Source organism: Tachysurus vachellii, chromosome 2 (genome assembly GCF_030014155.1).
Source record: "Tachysurus vachellii isolate PV-2020 chromosome 2, HZAU_Pvac_v1, whole genome shotgun sequence".
In the NCBI taxonomy this organism is placed as follows: domain Eukaryota; kingdom Metazoa; phylum Chordata; class Actinopteri; order Siluriformes; family Bagridae; genus Tachysurus; species Tachysurus vachellii.
The window spans coordinates 35,765,579-35,787,849 of record NC_083461.1 but is presented as its reverse complement, the minus strand read 5'-3'; the positions used below and the strand labels follow the sequence as shown (position 1 = coordinate 35,787,849).

Genomic DNA, 22,271 nt, shown 5'->3' with positions numbered 1-22,271 from the left:
CCTCGGGGATTTCCTCCAGGTACTCCGGTTTCCTCCCCCGGTACAAAGACATGCATGGTAGGTTGATTGGCATCTTTGGAAAATTGTCCGTAGTGTGTGATTGCGTGAATGAATGAGAGTGTGTGTGCCCTGCGATGGGTTGGCACTCCGTCCAGGGTTCCGTCCAGAACATGCAAACTCCACACACACAAGGTGGAGGCGGGAATCGAACCCCGACCCTGGAGGTGTGAGGCAAACATGCTAACCACTAAGCCACCGTGCCCCCCTGTGCACAACATGACTTATTTTATTTTATTTTTTTATTTCTGGCAAGGGAAAAAGCAACAACATGACAAATGGCAATTTAATTTGGATTTTTAAAAATACATGTCTAAATGTCCTTATTTGTAATAATGCAGCCTTAAAAAAATTGCACCTGTTCGAACAAGAATATGTGAATTTTACACATTTTTCCCGTTGCCTTTTGAAATCTGATTTATTTTACTTTGTTTGAAACAGCCACTGAGGACATTTTTTTTAAAAAAAAAAGCTTTTTCATTCCTAACAAATAAAGTAATCTTTAATTAAGCAGAGGGCACCATCTGTCAATAAGTATAATGCACTCAACCACCTGGCATTACAATGACGTTTATTAAAAAAAAAAACTTCCAAAGCATTATTACTCAGTGAAGCTTAGCAAAATACACAAGAGTGAAGAACAAGCTTGAGCTTTCTTATCGTCTGTGTTCAGTGGCTAAAGATAAGCAGGATTACATGTCCCTGTTTGTTTATGCAGCCTTTTAATAAACTCTAATAACCTTATCAGTTTTCAAATAAAGTGTATGCTTCATCTTTACTTTCTTTACAGGACAATGCCTGAAAAGTTTCTAGACAGCACTAATCGATTACAAAACCTACATTCTGAGCTAGATTATGTTTTGCTATTTAATTAACCTGGAGGTTATTCTCTAATGCTTTCATCTGTTTGTTCATCTGCTTGGTCTTCACTTTCTCTCATCTGAATATGAGGTCCTTATATATTAGAAATAAACTGGTGGATGATTATTAGACACTGGGGGATACTTATTTAGATCTATACAGCATTCAGGGAATCTGGATATGTTTAATGAGTAAACATTAAATAAATGAATTAATTAAGTAAGTTATTAAGTAAGTAAGTAAGTAAGTAAATATGCTATGTAAGTCAGTAAGAAAGTAAATAAAATAAGTAAGTAAGTAAGACATTAAAATAAATTAAGTAAGTAAGTAAATATGCTAAGTGAGTAAGTAAGTAAGTAAGTATGTAAGTAAAGTATGCAACTAAGTATGCATGTAATCATATAAGCTAGGCTAAGCTAAGTAAGCAAGTAAATATGTTAAGTGAATAAGTAAGAAAGCAAAGATGTAAGTCAGTAAGAAAGTAAATAAAATAAGTAATGTAAGTATGTATGTAAACATATTAGCTAAGCTAAGTAAGTAAGTAAGTAAGTAAGTAAGTATGTAAGTAAAGTATCCAACTAAGTACGCATGTAATCATATAAGCTAGGCTAAGCTAAGTAATTAAATATGTTAAGTGAATAAGTAAGAAAACAAAGATGTAAGTCAGTAAGAAAGTAAATACAATAAGTAATGTAAGTATGTATGTAAACATATTAGCTAAGCTAAGCTAAGTAAGTAAGTAAGTAAGTATGTATGTAAGTAAAGTATGCAACTAAGTACGCATGTAATCATATAAGCTAGGCTAAGCTAAGTAAGTAAGCAAGTAAATATGTTAAGTGAATAAGTAAGAAAGCAAAGGTGTAAGTCAGTAAGAAAGTAAATACAATAAGTAATGTAAGTATGTATGTAAACATATTAGCTAAGCTAAGCTAAGTAAGTAAGTAAGTATGTAAGTAAAGTATACAACTAAGTACGCATGTAATCATATAAGCTAGGCTAAGCTAAGTAATTAAATATGTTAAGTGAATAAGTAAGAAAGCAAAGGTGTAAGTCAGTAAGAAAGTAAATACAATAAGTAATGTAAGTATGTATGTAAACATATTAGCTAAGCTAAGCTAAGTAAGTAAGTAAGTAAGTAAGTATGTAAGTAAAGTATGCAACTAAGTACGCATGTAATCATATACAGTAAGCTAGGCTAAGCTAAGTAAGTGAGCATGTAAGTAAATATGTTAAGTGAATAGGTAAGAAAGCAAAGATGTAAGTCAGTAAGAAAGTAAATAAAATAATGTATGTAAGTAATGTATTAATGTATGTAAGTATGTATGTAAGTATGTATGTATGTATGTATGTATGTATGTATGTAATCTAAGCTAAGCTAATTAACTAAGTAAGTAAATATTTTTAAGCAAAATTGTAGTCTAATGTTGATTCCACTCTAATGTCGATTAGTTTCTAGGAAGGTCTATTTAGTTTTGAATAAGAAAGCGGCAGTTGTTTTTCTGTGTATATGTTTGTTGTCGGATTTTATTCGGAGGCCGGTCACCTCTAGAAATTATGAGCAACAGTCATAAAACCAGCACAGTTTCTCTCTTCTTCGTTTGCATACTGTATCTTTCCTACTCCAGGAAGTCCTTTCCTTCCACATTTGTCTAGGCTTCTGTTTTTTTTTTTCCTCTAAAGATGATGCCCTCTTCTTTTTCAGTATGGATATGAGAGACAGATTGTGAAATGACTTGTGTCTCAAAGGCCTTCAACTCTTCAAAATGTGCCACCGTGGTGAATACAAAACCCACATGCGTACACTCACAAGTCAAAGGCAGGATGGACCTCAGGAGAATGCAACGGGGCTCCAATACTCCTCCTGCAGGAAAAAAAAAATCTTCTCAAAAGACTCAAAAGTGCCTGTCAAACCTACTGTTAAATATTCATGAACGCAGTAACATTTTGTACAGAGTATTCTCCGAAACATACACATACATATCCGCAACCAGGGTGACTGACGTCCGTGCGTTTGCAGACTGCACGTGTGTGTTTGCACGCTCAGACCTGCTAATCAATAATTTGTAATTACAGCATGTTTACATTCCTGGCACCAGCAAATATGTGTAAGTCATTAAGGACCTTATTGAAATGGACAAACACACCGCATGGACATGGAGTTGTTAAAAAATGGCTAATAATTTAATTTAATGATTTCTTGAAAAGAAAAAGCAATTGTGTGGGTTTTGTTATCACTTAAAAACAAGCTCCTAAACCGTTATCATACTGGGAATGTCTACGTGTTCAGGAATAGTGAATGTGAATATGTACTTTGTTTAATATCCATATACATAATAAAGGTCATGCGAGGTTGACACGTTTTTGCCTTGAATGTATAGTTAGCTAGGTTTTTTTTTTTTTTTTTTTTTAATATACGTTTTATTTTCTTCCTAAAAAAGATACACTTTAACAAAGTGTGAGTATAATAAAACTTTAAATAATTAAAAAAAAATTATTTTAATTTTTCTTTTTCTTTAAAATAATAATCTTCTTCTTCTTCTGTGCTTTTAATGGTTTTGATCCAATTTAAAATTTAATACAAAAAAAGTACACTATTTATGCATAAAGTAAATGCATATTAATGAAACATTGTGAAATAAATAATACATAAATATGCACAGCTTGTGCTGTCTGTAAATTAGGTAATGATGGGGATAATGTTGAGGAGGATATATATATATATATATAACACAAGTGTATGTGTTATGGAAATGTAATCAGTGAAGAATATTTTAGCGTAAACAGTAATATTTCTTAAAATAGAATTTTTTTCAGTTGTGTACGTTTGCTTTAATAAATAAATACAAGACAATTAGAAATGAAATAATGGAAATAAAAGTGAGAGAATTCTTGAAAAATAAATCTTTGTGATGAAATAATATTTAACCTTTTTGTTTCATTTGAGGTTATTATGTGAGGTCCAATACTGAAGTTCTTTTTTTTAACTCCATAATTCTTCATAATGTTTTTTTTTTGGTTTTTTTTCCCATAGTGGATCACATTCCCTTCACATGCACAGCCATTATGAGAAGAAGAAAGGAATTATATACAGTATCTCTTGTATAACCTCACAGAGAATTAAGCAGTTTGTAATCGGACTCCAGATACCATCAGCTGCTTAATTATTTCTATCTGTTTCATCAGTGCAATTCTTGCATGTAAAAAAGGCAACTGATTTGACTTTAACTACATCACGTAGGTAATTCCATTCTTTTATTCATCTACAATAACTTTATCTTGATCAGCGTGTAGTGTTTCTTCTTGAGGCAACACACACACACACACACACATACACACACATTCACCTACTGACAATTTTGCATAATGAAGAACCCGGAGAACCCAAGAGTATAAATGGACACATATGGAACTGTTGCATATTAAACAAAGACAAATTGTTAACTGAATGTTGGGGGGTTTGATTCCCATCTCCACTGTGTATGAATATAGATTGTCCCTATCTTTCAGGGGTTTCCTCTGGGTCCTCTGGTTTTTTCCACCATCACAGAAACATGTGTTATACACTAACTGGCATATCTAAATTGTCTGTAATGTGAGGTTGTGTGGGATTGTGCCCTGCAATGGACTGGAACCTCATCCAGGGTGTCCCACCCACCTGGTCCCCCAGGTTAGACTCCGGGGCCCGTATTCATAAAGGTCGTAAGAATGATCTCAGAGAGCTCCTAATTTAGCTTATGAAGTTCTAAACGTGGAATCTTATCTTCAGAGTGATTCAGGACCTCAGAGCAACTCTAAACAAGGAAAATACAACAACTTTTATCTTAGAGAGTGGGCAGGGCTTAACCTGTTACTAGGGGTTACACTTTCTTTTGAAGACTGTGATTGGTCCAATAAAAAAAAAAATAGGAGCGCTATTAAAATCTGGCCTATTATAAACCTTTACTTTGTCTCTGTGTTAAGATATCTGAGACTATATCGTGCGTGTAGGGATTATGTTTGTAACCGATCATATTAAAGATGTTCTAACATGTTATAAATGTAATAAATGTCATGTAAATGTAAATGTAAACATCTCTGTCACAGAGCAGAAATGTCAGAGAGACAAATCATATCATTTCTGATGCTATGTCATTTCTGTGCTGTCTGAGATGTAATCTCTAATCTGATTGGTCACAAAAATAATCCCTACACAATCTAATCTGTATCATCTTATTAACTCACTATCATTATTAAATGTTGAATACAATACATTTCTTCTCCCTCTTCTCTTCCATTTTTTTCCTCTGATAAAGAAACTCTTAAACCTTTTAAAAGTCCTCCTCACTACTCCTGACACTTTTTGACCTTATGGGCTCTTTTAAGGGTTAAGATGCTTTATGAAGAACTTTTATCTTTACTAGGATCTTCTTTTTAATTTTAAGGGGAAACGCCCACATTTCTAAGAATTTTCTTAGAATTATGTCAATAGGAGAAACTCTTTACACTAAGAAATTATGAATATGGGCCCAGGTTCCCTTTGACCCTGTGTAGGCTGAGCGTTACTGAAAATAGATGGAAAGAATGCTTACATTACATTAAGGGTACGTTAACTAACAGAATTTACTGCATTGTCTTACATGAACAAACCGAGTTTCAGAATAAATAAACCTTAAGTTATTTTTCACACATTTTGGCTCCTGGGTACTTTACAATCTCAATGTGGAATCTTAAGACTAAAAGTAGCTTATTAGGAGAAACTCTTAAAAACATGGCCATGACAACAGGGATATTACGTCTCCCGGATTTTGTGCGAGAGTAATTTACAGTATTATAGAGAAGTATGCTGTATTAATGATTATGGAACTCTTACCAGTCACCTATTAAGTAATGTACAGTGCTGGCGATGACATTTTCTGGAGATAAAGACTTTGCTACTGTATATATTATCTATGTAATTTACACCAAATTATAAATAACTAATACATTGTCTAGTAGCAGAAATTTAAAAATTGAAAGTGACAGTAATTTGGATGTAGTGGAGAACAGGATCCATCCATCCATCTATTCATCCATCCATCCATTCATCCATCCATTCATCTATCCATCCATCCATCCATCCATTCATCTATCCATCCATCCATTCATCCATCCATTTATCCATCCATCCATCCATCCATCCATTCATCCATTCATTCATCCATCCATCCATATCCAACCATCCATTCATCCATCCATCCACCCACCAATCCTTTCATCCATCCATCCATTCATCCATCCATTCATTCATCCATCCATCCATCCATCCACCCACCCACCCATGCATCCATCCATCCACCCACCCACCCATCCATCCATCCATCCACCCACCCACCCATCCATCCATCCATCCATCCATCCATCCACCCATCCATCCATCCATCCATCCATCCATCCATCCATCCATTCATCCATCCATTCATCCATCCACCCATCCATTCATCCATCCATCCATCCAATTTCCCTCATGAGCCTTGGACCTATCCCAGTGGACTCCGGGCACAGGTGGGGATGAGGTACCAGTCCATTGAAGAGGATTTCCAAAATCCATTTCCAATATTCATCATATATCGTATGAAACATGAAATTAGGGACGCTTTAATTTTATTGCACTATTTATAATGACTTTAAATGTTCGCTGAATTTTGTTTGAAATTTACTGCATCAGGCAGTCATGTTTTATTGTAGAAAGTTCCTTTCAAATGTTATGATATGAGGAAGAAATCTCGAGACTCACAAGAAATCCCATCCTCACCTGTGTCACAACGGACAGTCGGAACAAACTGATCAGTTGTTAATAATCTGGACAGGTTTTGACAAGAACCTTTTAGTTAAAAAGATTAGACTAATTAAGAATTTGGCCCAATGATATTCCTCATATAATAAACCAGCACAAGCATAAAACAAACTGTATGAGTAAGCTTAGAAACTAAGACCATAACTTTAATGTTGCATGAATTCTCACTTTTGATTGGTCAAAGAGCTGTAATAAGAATCACCGGCTCATAGTAATGTGCTTGGTCTCATGTTAGTGTTTCTAACAGCTTACACAGAGATTTGCTAATGGATGCTCCATAGTCTATGATGATATTCATTCATTCATTCATTCATTCATCTTCTACCGCTTATCCGAACTACCTCGGGTCACGGGGAGCCTGCGCCTATCTCAGGCGTTGTCGGGCATCAAGGCAGGATACACCCTGGACGGAGTGCCAACCCATCGCAGGGCACAGATGATGATATTATTATTATTATTATTATTATTATTATTGGGCATGGTGGCTTAGTGGTTAGCACGTTCGCCTCACACCTCCAGGGTTGGGGGTTCGATTCACGCCTCCGCCTTGTGTGTGCGGAGTTTGCATGTTCTCCCCGTGCCTCGGGGGTTTCCTCCGGGTACTCCGGTTTCCTCCCCCGGTCCAAAGACATGCATGGTAGGTTGATTGGCGTCTCTGGAAAATTGTCCGTAGTGTGTGATTGCGTGAGTGAATGAGAGTGTGTGTGTGCCCTGCGATGGGTTGGCACTCCGTCCAGGGTGTATCCTGCCTTGATGCCCGATGATGCCTGAGATAGGCACAGGCTCCCCGTGACCCGGGGTAGTTTGGATAAGCGGTAGAAGATGAATGAATGAATGAATTATTATTATTATTATTTATAGTCTGAGAAAAATATATAATAATAATATATAATATATAAGAGGAACTAACCTTAAATAGCATTAAATCTCAGAACAGATTTATATATATATATATATATATATATATATATATATATATATATATATATATGTCGTATAACAGAACATCTTCTAACATTTTATTTATTTGTTACTAGTTTTTAGCTTGTGTCGTGGTCTATGGCTGAAATTCCTTTATTTATATTCGCCAGTTCTCCATGATCTCTAAATATTACAATGAGTATAGAAACACACAAACTCACCATTGACATAAAAATAAATGAAATAATTAATAATAATAATAATAAAAAAAAAATCTCCTAAAGATCAATTCAATCGTTTTATTTGTTGGCAAACAACTTTCACTGTTACAACAAATATTAGTTATGAGCTCATTCAATTTCGAATGCATATGAAAAGAATAAATAATAATTCCATAGATATCATATTAACAATATTGATGGTAATAATAATAATAATAAGAAGAAGAATAAGAATTAAAAAAAGGTCTCAGTGCCGATGTGATTTTTAAAACCTCTCCTCTACCAATGACCCAACGATTTCAGATCTGATAAAGCACCTCGTGGGGATAAATACGCAGTCGCTTTTCTCTGGGAAATAAAAGACGCAGATGTGCAAGCTACAGGAAGTCAAGAAAGAGTAAACAGCCTGTTTCCATGTTGTTCCAATTTGTCTTCATCACATCTTTACAGCTTGTTCAGATAGTATGAATAAATTCCGGTCAGTCGAATTTCAGGGATCCTACACACACAACGAGAAAGACCTGAAAGCTAAATATATTAGAGACAAGCATGTAGGATGCAGGATATCTAGTGACCGCTTACTGTTTGTATATTATTCACCATTTATATCTGTGATAATGGTACTGTTTGAAAAAGGACACGTTCAACCTGCAGGTCTTAAAGCCGTCGTTTCGTTCTTTTTGGCCAGTAAGTTTTTGCATTGAAATTAACCTCAGAGTGGATAATGCATCGAAAAAAAGAAAGAGTGATTACTGGATGATAAATGAGATAAATATGGAGATCGGTATTGCATGTGTTTGTGAATGTATGCGTTTCTGTGTGTGTGTGTGTGTGTGTGTGTGTGTGTATGTGTGTGTGATGGGCTTTTGGATGGTCACTCATAATGGTAAATGGAGCTAATAGTGCAGAGGACCAGCAAGTATTTGGATTGATTTACTTCTACAGAAACACATATGCAGGGGGCAAAAAAGGAAGCATTATCAAAACTATGAGGTGTAAGTGATATGTGATATGTGATGAAGGGCGTCTGTACATTTTACATAGAAATCCTGTTTCTTTAGATATTAGTGCGCATTACTGTACCTCTCGATAACTGGTTGTACTGAAAAATCCAAAGTAAGAAAATGATGCGTCCTTAAGTCTTAAGGATTAGATGCTTTTGTTGTGACATGATAACTCGGTATACAACAGTAATCAGTGTTAAACAGGAAGGAAGGAATGTGTGCAGCAACATTGCAGTGCAGGATCATCACCCGAAGTTTAGAGGAATCGTGGTAGAGGATTATAGTTCAGAACGAGTTCAAGGTCCAGGTCGGTGTCTATCGACAGGGGTAATCATCTAAAATGGCAACTAGTTTGTCGCTATTGTTATTCACACAGGGACAATCCAGAGGATTTATGGCCAGACAGCAGTTGGGTTACAAGTTGTGTAGAGAGGAGAAGTGACAGAGTCAACGAGTCAACTTGTCTCACTGTGATACGTGGCCTCTGATGGACAGCGTGTCGATCAGACGTGTCAATTCCTTCCCAGTCTGCTGTTCAAAATGGCTGATGGTTTTACAAAAAAAAAAAGAGCCTGTGTTTTTTTTACATCTGATACATTTGATAAACCACGCTGAATATTTTGAATTTGTTGGTACTAGTCCTAAGTGAAAGTTACACTACCTGGTCCTTTTTCCTAGGGCTAACTGACTCTGGGTTCCTGTCATTGGTTTTTGGGCAGCTATCTGCTATCAGTTTCTCTAGGGATCGATCAGTGCAGTAGGTAGTGGTTCCCGTGCCTTGTGCATTGCATCTCTCTTACACACACACACACACACACTCAGAAGATGTGTGTGTATGCGCCTATAAGCTCGTGACTAAGTGCGAGGGGTCTTGCGGCTGCTCTTCGGGCGATGACTCGTCCTTTTCTGGCGGCGCGATGAATCCATCACTTCCTCCACGACCCATGTGGTAGTAGCTCTGCAGTTCCTGTATGTGATTGCGCGAGCCCAGATTAGGCATGCTCTTGTAGTATACATCATCCGCATCTGCCATGACGCCTTTCCCGTTGGCCATATGCAGCTCGCTCCCTTCCTCCTCCTCCTCCTCCTCCTCCTCCTCCTCGTCCTCCTCCTCTTCCTCCTCTTCGTCGTCCTCATCTTCGTCCTCATCACGGATGCCGTTGATGTCATTGCTACCGTGTGGGTGGTCGGTTAGAGTTGGCATGCTGGTGTACAACGAGTCTCTGAGCACGTGAGATGAGTGCGTCTCATTTTTCAGGAGTGGGAAGAAACTCTCGTTATTCTCCTGTGGAAGGCGACGGTGGGTGGAGAATGTGTGTAATGGGGGGTGGCCATCTGGAGGTGGAGGTCTAGGTGGGAGGAGAGGTGCCTGAGACTCCTCCCTGATGATCTCCAAGCTCAGGGTGGTGCGGGTGTTGTTTTCATCCTCTCTGGAGATTCCCAGGGCAACTGCAGCGGCGTTCTCGTCATCATGTGCGATGCTTGCCGTGCTCGGCGGACTAGGGACGCCTCCGTTGGCGACGTGGTTGGCGAGCTTAGTGCTGGGGTGGTAGGTGGACGCGTAGTTGGCTGTCAGCTCCTTCAGTATCTTCTTCTCCAGTGTAGTCGGTGAGGATGAGCCGTATGTGAGGTAGTCGCTGTAGGTGTTGCCATGGTTGCCGTTGAGCGGTAAAGTGTCCATGACACTGGCATCACGTGCATTGTTCAGCATGCCCTCTGAGAAAATGGAGTACATTTTTTCTTTTAAAAACTCATTTTTCATCATTCATTTAAATTACATTTCATTCTGATATATATATATATATATCTGTCTATATACCATGATATTAAAGCTACAGGATGTAAGGAAAGTATGATACAATGGTCTAAAGTATGCTGTTTGACCTGTGAACATATCCAGGGCTACTGCATTACATCTAACATTGTGTATAAGCACAATACTCTATTGTCTAGTCTTTCTTTTAAATCTCACCAGTAATCTCACCAGACTCCCATATATCTCACATTAAATCTCACCAGACTCTCATATATATATATATATATATATATATATATATATATATATATATATATATATATATATATAGAGAGAGAGAGAGAGAGAGAGAGAGAGAGAGAGAGCGAGAGAGAGAGAGAGACTGTATATATATAACTTATCCTTCTTAGGAAATATATGAATTAATTAGGATGTCTGTCCAGGAAGTATTAGTAAATTTGTTTAAACACATCATTAACAAAAACACCTTCATTCAGTCATTATGAGATGCCTATATCAACGATCAACGGTTTTACAACAAGGATAAACCTGGAGATCTTAATCGCTCACTCACAGCTTCCCATCAAATCAGAGGAAAAAATGAATGGCAAAACTCGATCGGTCTTGAATTCCTTTCCTCTTCTAGTATAATATCCCTCTCTGTTGTTTTTCCTAGTCAGAATTCTTTCCTCCTTGTGTATGACGCATGGATCCGAATTGGAGACAATTAGTATTATAATTACATTATAATCATAGTATTACAAGTTTAAAATCATGTTTACAATTTTTATAAATTCATTTTTTTTTTTTTTTTTTTTTTTTTTTTTTACAAAATTCTACACACTGTAGCTTTAATGAACCATTTCTTATAATCTGTAATCGAGAGAAGAGAAGAGAAGAGAAGAGAAGAGAAGAGAAGAGAAGAGGAGAGAAGAAGAGAAGAGAAGAGAAGAGAAGAGAAGAAGAGAAGAGAAGAGAAGAGAAGAGAAGAGGAGAGAAGAAGAGAAGAGAAGAGGAGAGAAGAGTAGAAGAGAAGAGAAGAGAGAAGAGAAGAGAAGAGAAGAGAAGAGAAGAGAAAAGAAGAGGAGAAGAGAAGAGGTGAAGAGAAGAGAAGAAGAGAAGAGAAGAGAAGAGAAGAGGAGAAGAGAAGAGAAGAGGAGAAGAGAAGACAGGAGAGAGTTGATGATGTAGGTAATGAAAAGAAAATGAGTCATACTTGAATCTCTGTAGGAGGCTGCACATCAGCATGAAGAGAGAGAGAGAGCGAGAGAGCGAGAGAGAGAGAGAGAGAGAGAGAGAGAGAAAGGAGAAAAAGACATGGTTACATATAAAATGTTAATGGTATGCACACAGTGGACAAAATATGCAGTTAAGACAAAGAGCAAGACAGCTGTAACCGATTTTATAGCCAGCAGGTATAATAAAATCATACATTCTTTAATAAAAAAAAAAATTCTGTGAGGATTTGGAGTTCAGTACAATCCGAATTTAGAATGAATGAATATTACAGTCCCTTTTTTCTAAAATGTTCTGTCCATCAGTTAACAAGCAACATTTAAGACAGCAAGAGCAAGAAAACATTTCAAATATTGGTGTGTGTGTGTGTGTGTGTGTGTGTGTATGTGTGTGTGTGTGTGTACACACTAGAAATGATGCTGTTCTCAAGTTATTTTTTTTATCCTATGTATGTTTTATATTCATGTTGCTTTCTCTAGCAGATATTTTAATGCTCCCTTGTGATTACATTTCCTCTGCTTCCTGTCTGGATTCGGGCGCAACATCCGTACCGTGTTCCAACGTGGATGGGCTTTAAACTGATGAAACCGCTCCCTCAGAGTTAACGCTTGGCGTATAACACGGTCGTGGTAAACGATGCGTTTGGATAGAATCTTGAAACACAGAATGCTTGTCTCCTCCCTTCACGTGGGCGTAATTTCATTTCCTGCGAAAACTTATGCAATAACGTTTCAGCTGCTTCTAACAACCTGCACTTGCCTTGAAGGCAAATCTATTAGTTAGCTCACCGTCCTCAACGGTTTTTTTATTAGATGAATATTCACATAGAAGAACTGGCGCGGTATCTGTTTTTTATTTTTTCTGTTTTAAATTGTGTAATATAAGCTGTGTGACCGTGTGACTATTATCATTACACCTACAATATCTGCTCAAGGAATCCTGTAAATAGCACCTGGAAATTACTCTCACAGAGAGCGGGAGCGTTAGATTCATCGCTGTAATACAGAAAAACAAAATAACCGGGTGTTTTATTTAACTCTTAATGTTATACAATTAATTCTGGAAGAAAAAAAAAAAGGGATATAAGAAAGAAAAGCAGAAATGAAAAGCAAACGCGTACAGATCAAGTAGCGCTAATAACATTCCAAGTGAAATCACTAAAGCTTTGGTGTGCACAATACACCAGGTCAAGAGCTTCAGTTCGTGTTGAAAAAAAAAAAGCGTGGTCTTTGTTTGCTTAGCGGAAGAGGGGCGGAGCAACCCGGTGTTGACGCATAATTTTCAAGATGGCTGACGACACTCGTGTTACAACAAGTGACATCGTAATACAAGATTTTTAAAAATTGACTGTATTCTGCTAAACTACCGATGCACTGATTTGACATCAACTGGCATTGACATAAAAACTCTTTATATTCCTGCTAGTAAAATGTACCAGTGTTCCATTTGAGACGATACATTACTATTGACACAACAGTGACATTGGACACCATTAGTGACATTGACCATGATATAGTTGCTGGTAACAGATGGGCTGGTTTGAGTATTTCAGAATTGTCTTTCTACACATAACAGTCTCTGGAGTTACACATATCAGTCTCTGGGGTTCTGGTGCAGAAAACAAAACCATCCAGTCAAGAGGTGGAAACATTTTTCTTGAGGAGCTAGGTGGCAGTATGATTCAAGATGTCATTATTGGCTGTAACATCAGGAGACCATATTGGATTCCACTTCTGTCAGCTAATTACGGGAAGAGTTGAAGACTTGAAAAAGTTCAGGTAGTGTTTGTCGTATGTCCAGTAACCTCAGACGAGTGGAACTCCATGTGGCGTTCTTCTGTTGTAGCAAATCAACCTGAAAGTTTGTCTTGTTGAACAGATGCTTTTCTGCTCAACACATTTCCGAAGAGTGGTTAATGAGTTACAGTAGCCTCCCTGTCTGTCTTACTAGTTTATAAAATTTGAGGAGTTCAGCAGTTTTGGAAAAACTCATGCCAGCCTGTCTGGCACCAACAACATCATTGCCACAATCTAAGTCAAAAGTTTTAGGTTTTTCTCCATTGTGATGGTTGATATGAACTGTAACTGCATGACTGGGTGATCAGATTTGCAGGAACGAGCAGATGTTCCTGTATCTCTCTCTCTCTCTCTCTCTCTCTCTCTCTCTCTCTCTCTCTCTCTATGTATATATATATATAGATAGATAGATAGATAGATAGATAGATAGATAGATAGATAGATAGATAGATAGATTATCACTATGAACAGTGATGGCCCCAGAATGTTGCATGCTTTATAATTACTATTATTTCTAATACTACCAATTATACTACTGTTATATATTATTACTATAATACTGATTAATTGTGAAGAGTAAGCAGCATGATTTCAAGTGTGTGTATGTTTCATTTGTGTGTGTGTGTGTGTGTGTGTGTGTGTGTGTGTGTGTGTCCCTTCAAACCTTGTGTGTTGAACATGTTTGCAGAGGGGTTATTGTACACTGCAGATTCTCCCAGCAATGTGTTATAAGGGTTAGTGCCATGAGGACGCAACAAGGCGTTAGAGATGAGATGGTTAGCCATGGTACCTACAATCCATACAGACAAACAGATAGAGAGAAAGAGAGAAAGAGAGAAAGAGAGAGAGAGAGAGATGGCAAAATAACATTTAAAAGAAATGAAAAGAAGAGAACACACACAAACAGGGAAAGACACAGTTAGAATGATGCAGACAACAGGACAGTACATCTGTATACAAATCTATCAAAGCCGAGCCCGTCGCCGTTCAGTATGTCTACATGTCTAATCATGTGAAGTTCGTTAATTGATCCTTCTGAGAACTGTGTGATTGGGCCAGTGTGACTGCTGACTTGCAATCTGATGTAATAAAATTCATACCTTCGGACTTTCGATATATGTAACACAATAACTTCTTGCTAGTTAACCACCAAACTAACTAGCTTATTTTTTGCCCCTTTAATGTGCAGAAGTCCACTCCCAGTCCTACTGATGCTCCTTTGTGGAGCTTTGAGAAAACGGTGTTCTTTACTGCAGTAGATGTCATGAATCTTGTTTCTTTTCGGAATAATCTTGAGCAGAGCAGCTTTAATGGTCCGTGACATTTATCTCCGTGTCCTCTGTGCACATTTTCATAACTTGCTCACAAACACTGCCTTGCCTGAAGGTGCTCTTTCAGGTTGTTGAGGTATTAAGTGCTTGTAGACAAATTATTCATAAGCATGTCTACATCGATATTCATACCTTCCATCAGCCCTGTGTCTGTAATACTGGCTTTGCTTTCGCTAGCTTTCGCATGTCCTTTCTCAAGATAAGAGCATACTACTGAGTACTACTAAGTACCATCATCCATTCTCATTCAATAACAATTTATCCTGGTCAGCGCCATGGCGGATATGTAGGATAAGCCAGGAACACTGAGTAGAGAAAGGGATGGAAAGTCTACCACAAGTGTAGACAGCTTCTCATTCACAGATTAGAGTTGGCATGTTTTTGGGAGGGCGAGAAAACTGAGGAACCGGATGGAAACCCACACAGAGAGTTTTCAGAATTGTAGATCTGTACTTTGCTCTGAAATAGTAGACAGACATTGTGACAATGTGGCATTTTCTCTTTGTCTCGGTTTGCTTTCACATGGCAAAATTTTTCAAACCATACCAAAATGTGTTTCTGTGAGTCACATGTGAGTAAACAGTCCATTGGTCACAACTCGCCTTTTTATGTTCCAGGGTTCCGCTCATCCTTCAAGATACGTAGTCAAAATCTTATTTTTAAGATACAGTCAAGACAACACTGTTTCAGTTCATTTGTTTGGGAGAAAATCATTCATTCATTCATTCATTCATCTTCTACCACTTATCCGAACTACCCCGGGTCACGGGGAGCCTGTGCCTATCTCAGGCGTCATTGGGCATCAAGGCAGGATACACCCTGGATGGAGTGCCAACCCATCGCAGGGCACACACACACACTCATTCATTCACTCACGCAATCACATACTAGGGACAATTTTCCAGAGATGCCAATCAACCTACCATGCAGGTCTTTGGACCGGGGGAGGAAACCGGAGTACCCGGAGGAAACCCCCGAGGCACGGGGAGAACATGCAAACTCCACACACACAAGGCGGAGGCGGGAATCGAAGAACCCCCAACCCTGGAGGTGTGAGGCGAACGTGCTAACCACTAAGCCACCGTGCCCCTGGGAGAAAATCAGTTATATTTAATGTACATTCATTATGTTTATGAATGGCTATGATATGCTTACCCACAATATTATTCACCAATAAACCTGTGATTCATGATTTGCACCATTAGCTAACAATTTACATAATGCAGTTCCCATGGTGCATTTCTATTCAGGTTGGTTGTTGGTTCTTCGGTTTGGGTCACTTTCTCACCACAATTGTACCTCTCCATAGTTCATTTGCAGTTGGGCAGTGACCAGCTCCTTCAGGTGGTTTAGATCTTTTTGGTGTGGATCCAAGTGTGATTGCCTTGTTCATACACGTTTAAACGACCGAATCAACAGAGATCACACTAGGTTCTGAAACAAACACTCTAAATAAGCCATGTGTGAAGGAAACAAGAGAAATTCCACACAAACAGATCAGGATTGAACCAAAGGTCTGAGGCTCTTAGTATTTCAGTCTAAAGGCTTAAATCTGAAGGGTCAGCGTCCAATGCTTGTGCTCTCAGAGGTCTGAGGAGAGATTTAATAATCTCCATCAAAAAGTGTTAGCTAATCTCATCTCAGCATTGCACTATTCACTGGCAAACTTTGTAAAACTACTTCCAAAGGTACTTCCAAAGGTTAAAGTGTCCAGTGACACCTTCGTATCTCCAGCATGGTTGGTCTCCACACCAAGGGTTTGGATTTTGGAGTTTGGAGTTGTGGTTTTGATGTTTATCAGGTAAATGGGGGATGAATTTCCCCAAATGAAAGCTAGCCACTCACATCTGAGAGTTAATATTGCTCTGGTCTGAGATGATTCTGTGAGCAGATATCACTAATCCTAAGAATGTGGATCTCAAATCACATATCTCAGTGTTTTGTATTATGACAAAATATAGGACTTATAGGACAAATACATTATACTGAAAAAAGATATAAAAGGATACAGTGAAATATGTTATTCTTTATGGAATACGATCACTTTATGCAACTACCAGGGCTATAGGTCTCAAGTCTGGACTTGGCTCACACCATTTAATGGATTTATTGCATTTCTGCTTGGATTGTCTCAGACTTGGGAATGGTCTCACTAAATATATTCGTGGTTTCGACTGTGTGTTTAAAAAAAAAGGTTGTGCGGTTTTCTTTCTTATGCAAAGTATTAAAAAACTTGGTTACTTTTTTTTTGTTGTTGTTGTTGTTTTTTGTTTTTTAAAACATGGCATTATATTTGGTGCAATGCATGAATGAAGCCAGCCAGCTAAATTCAAGATTTGGCCTTGAAAAAGAATATTGACAAATGTTGGTCTTGAGCTTGGATTGGTCTCTTTTCATTTGGACTCAATCTTTACTTGGCCTCAACCCCCTTAACACTAGGTCTTGTCTCAATCTTGGATAATACTGATTGTGGACTTGACATTGACAGTCTTGACTATCTATCTGTCTGTCTGTCTGTCTGTCTATCTATCTATCTATCTATCTATCTATCTATCTATCTATCTATCTATCTATCAGCAAGCACTTTGGTCGACCCACCCATCTATCTATTGACCAAACGACGCACCCACACATCTATCTATCTATCTATCTATCTATCTATCTATCTATCTATCTATCTGTCTGTCTGTCTGTCTGTCTGTCTGTCTGTCTGTCTGTCTGTCTGTCTGTCTATCTATCTATCTATCAGCAAGCACATTGGTGGACCCACCCATCTATCTATCTATCTGTCTGTCTGTCTGTCTGTCTGTCTGTCTATCTATCTATCTATCTATCTATCTATCTATCTATCTATCTATCTATCTATCTATCTATCTAGCAGCAAGCACATTGGTCGACCCACCCATCTGTCTGTCTGTCTGTCTGTCTGTCTGTCTGTCTGTCTATCTATCTATCTATCTATCTATCTATCCGCAAGCACATTGGTGGACCCACCCATCTATCTATCTATCTGTCTGTCTGTCTGTCTGTCTGTCTATCTATCTATCTATCTATCTATCTATCTATCTATCTATCTATCTATCTATCTATCTATCAGCAAGCACATTGGTCGACCCACCAATTTTCTATCTATTATCTATCTGTCTGTCTGTCTGTCTGTCTGTCTGTCTATGTATCTATCCCTCAGTAAACACTACAAATATCTAAAGAAACTGCTTTATATGGCCTTATACGGACAGTCTTGACTACAGCCCTATGAACCACTAGTACTACCATGACATACCTTAACTATCTGTGGTGCTAATTTTAAACTAATGGCTCTAAAGATATGATTCAGGATTGACATTACATCCAGAATTTTGATGGAAATCACATTCTGCTGCTGTAACTGGTGCCTGTTTTTAGTATTTTACTGGTCAGGATGCAGAAAGATCTGCCTAAACCTCATGTATGCCAGACATCTTGCAAGCTCTGGACAACATGTCAGTAATTTACTGAAATTTATTTTCAGTTCTGTCGCTTAACTAAACAAATGATCATTCCTGTGCACCAATCAGTCACAAGATGACAGCAATGCTGTGTATTGTGACAGAGTTCATCATTAATGTTACACTTGTCTGAACTTAGGAGCATTAGACATCTGAATGTTTAGACTACGTAAATCACTGCAAAGTTCTTTACCCAAAGTTCCTTCACAAAAGCGTCTGATCTTATCCAGACAGGGCCGGCGTGGGTTCGGGTTTTCATTAAAATCAAGCAGAAGCCACATCTGATTCTACTGAAAGCCAAGATCATTGGGTTAAACAGGTGGAATCAGGTTTGGCTCCTGCTTAATTGGAAAGGAAACCTGCTCCGACACCATCCTTTTGTGGATAAGATTGGACACTTCTGGTTTAATGCAACTCACCATGCATGCAGATCTAGACTAATGAATACTTAGTAAATCTTTCTGAAACTAAACAAGTACTATTTCAGAAAGAGGGCCGCGACACCCACACACTTTTACAGGTTGCTGGGCAGGCCACAGAATAGCTCACTTCTTCATCTCCTTTGGAATAGCATTTGAACTTCAGATAAAAAAAAAATAAATCAGTGATTCACCTGGGTGTGCATAGTAAACATGTACAGTTTAAGACTCTTTTAACTGAAAGGGATACGGTTCCTATAATTGGCACTAGCAGTTGTTATGTGGGGGAACGGTTTGGACTTTCTGACACTTGTTGCTTTCTGGCTTTGCTCAAATCTGCACTGCTCTTGAACTCCATGTCCACTGAGCAGTTTCCAATCACAGTTGCAATTAAATCACTACACAAACTACAGTGCTGTCACTTTATTTTTTCTAATTGCCTAGCCATTCTTGTCACTTCCTCCAAATACGTTCTCTTAAAAACCGCTACTAGCTGGGTCTTGTATGAGCTTGTTATGTAGCATTTCATAATTACAGTACTCTCCGAGGGAACAGAGGACAGACACAAATTAATCCGCACTGTCGTTTTTTTTTTTTTTGTCCGTACTGAAATTGCAAGGCAGATTCTTGAGAACAAAGAAAGAATTTTTGATCATTTCAGTGCCTTTGTTTCGTAAGTGAAATTCAAAACTCTCAATACACTCTCAGCATCATCAACCATGCTGGAAATCAGAGAGTTCAACTGCTAACTGTGTATGGACTCACGCAGACTTTTGGCTTGACCGAAAACTCCACTTTTTTTTATAGCCATGTGGGCAATTAATGAGATTTGGCAAAAGGAAATGGTTCCAGCGGGAGGAGCGGCGTGAATCGCTCGTTCTTGGTGCATTCATATTAGCGTTGCGTCTGTATGCACTAGCATGTTAGTGCTGATTTATTATGCTCTATTATGAATGCTAACAGGATAGAAGGAATGACACTGACACTGTTGTTGAACTAAGGCAGTTACTTTTCTCCAACTACAAATCCATAAGAAAAGATCTCATTTCTATTCATCGCACGCTTCACATGGTGAAAGTTTACATGTTATACTTATATATATATATATATGTGTATTTGATATTTCTATATTTTTTCTTTCTTGTGCACAAAGTTTAAAGGAAGTACATCCTTATTCTAGTAAACATACTGTAGCCTAATTATTGGTGCAATGCATGAGCGAAGCCAACTAATTAAAGTACATTCTTGGCCATGAAGAATTTGACAGATGTTGGTCTTGAGCTTGGCTTGTCTTGCTTTTATTTGGACTTTTCACTTGGTCTCAACCCACTTAACACTGGGTCTCATCTTAATCTCGGCTAATTTTTATCCTGGACTTGACTTGGCAGTCTTGACTACAGCCATATGCACCGCTAATTCTACCATGATGAACGGTAAGCATCTGTCATGCTAATTTTATCATCTAAAGTCTTGTTCCCCACAAAAGTGCAAAAAGCAACAAAGGGCAATTTATGGAATACAGACAGTATTAATGACAAATTTTCAAGAATTAGAAGTTTACAATGGCAAATGAGTTCTCGCTTTGATCATATCAACATCATCTACATCAAGCTGAGGTAAAAGTCCCTTTAATCGCAAGCCTCGTTCTCGTCTCTTTACTCGACTGCTCTGTTCCTGCTAACATCACTGAGGAAACTGATTCGTTCAGTCAGTTCCGTTCTGTTAACTACATTTCTTCTACTTGATGTTTTTTTTATTAAGTGATTTAATCATTTTGGAACTGTACACACTGCACTTTTCTGTGTTTAGATGATGTGACGACGCACTTTTTGACAGTTCGTATCTGTTTCGCTACGGTTACATACAGTAGATATCCAACCACTTGATCAAAGCCTGACAAGGAAATCACACATAGATAGGGAGGGTTTGGATATCTTTAGGCAGACTGAATGTTTTTATATCAGCGTTTATTAAACATGATGTATGCGGGAATACAGCCAAGGAAAATAGACTACATAAAAACAATTCCCTATTGTTTTGTTGAAATAGTGTAATGTTTTTTTAAACCATCCTATTGACAAATAGTTTTCAGAGCCTAGAGTTTTCATTTTTTGTGTGTGTCATTTTTGGCTGTTTAAAGTGCTATAACATGCGGATAAGTAATAATGCAGATAATACGATGGAACTTCCATTGATCTATCTATCTATCTATCTATCTATCTATCTATCTATCTATCTATCTATCTATCTATCTATCTATCTATCTATCTATCTGTCTGTCTGTCTGTCTGTCTGTCTGTCAACTTACCTGTCTGTCTGTCTATCTAGGTAAGGGTCTGTCTGTCTGTCTGTCCATCTATCTATCTATCTATCTATCTATCTATCTATCTATCTATCTATCTATCTATCTATCTATCTATCTGTCTGTCTGTCTGTCTGTCTGTCTATCCATCTATCCATCCGTCTATCTATCTATCTATCTATCTATCTATCTATCTATCTATCTATCTATCTATCTATCTATCTATCTATCTATCTATCTATCAGCAAGCACATTGGTCGACCCACCCACCTATCTATCTGTCTGTCTGTCTGTCTGTCTGTCTGTCTGTCTGTCTGTCTGTCTGTCTGTCTGTCTATGTATCTATCCCTCAGTAAACACTACAAATATCTAAAGAAACTGCTTTATATACACTGTTCTTGCTGCCAAGTGAGTGTGTCCCTGGTGAATAATCTGCTCCATATTACACAATTCGTCTTGTGCTTCAAGTGGCCACTCATGTGTCGTAGCTGCAGAGCCTTTCTGAGTTGCGAAGGGAAGTCAACAAGCGCATAACAACAAGCAATAGAAACTGGGGAGGTGAATTTTATGATCAGATGCTCTATAACCGCAGGGCAAGTGCAGTAAAATTAAGGAGAACAAATGAGTACATGTTCTGTTTAATTATTATTATTATTATTATTATTATTATTATTATTATTATTATTATTATTATTATTATTATTATTATTATTATTATTATTATTATTATTATTATTATTATTATTATTATTACTACTACTACTAATACTACTACTAGATGAGGAACTTCTATTTCTTTGCTTATTAAGGGAAAAAAAGGATTAGCATTCGGGCATAGACAAGAGTTTGGTGATAAGCAGAAACACTCACACACACACACACACGCAAACACAACAGATGTCCATTGCAGTTGGACTGCGGGGGGGATTCAATATCAGCAAGTCAGAAAAAAACGCACTAATGCTGTTCCAGTATCTTTCTTTGATTCACACACACACACACACACACACACACACACACACACACACACACACACACTGTTTTGTACAACAGCAGGACAGATCACT

General features: G+C 37.8%; 1 protein-coding gene across 1 annotated transcript in view; it reads right to left on the bottom strand.

The window, feature by feature from the left end:
* Window positions 1-7,930: 7,930 nt before the first annotated feature.
* The window catches only part of adgrl3.1 (adhesion G protein-coupled receptor L3.1), a 187,509-nt gene continuing 173,168 nt past the window's right edge, over window positions 7,931-22,271 (bottom strand). The window contains exons 22-24 of the mRNA XM_060864480.1: window positions 14,329-14,454; window positions 11,849-11,866; window positions 7,931-10,592 (exon numbers count right to left, since the gene is read on the bottom strand). Coding sequence (XP_060720463.1) covers window positions 9,718-10,592; window positions 11,849-11,866; window positions 14,329-14,454 — 1,019 coding nt within the window. The 3' untranslated portion in view covers window positions 7,931-9,717. The remainder of the gene's footprint in view (window positions 10,593-11,848; window positions 11,867-14,328; window positions 14,455-22,271) is intronic.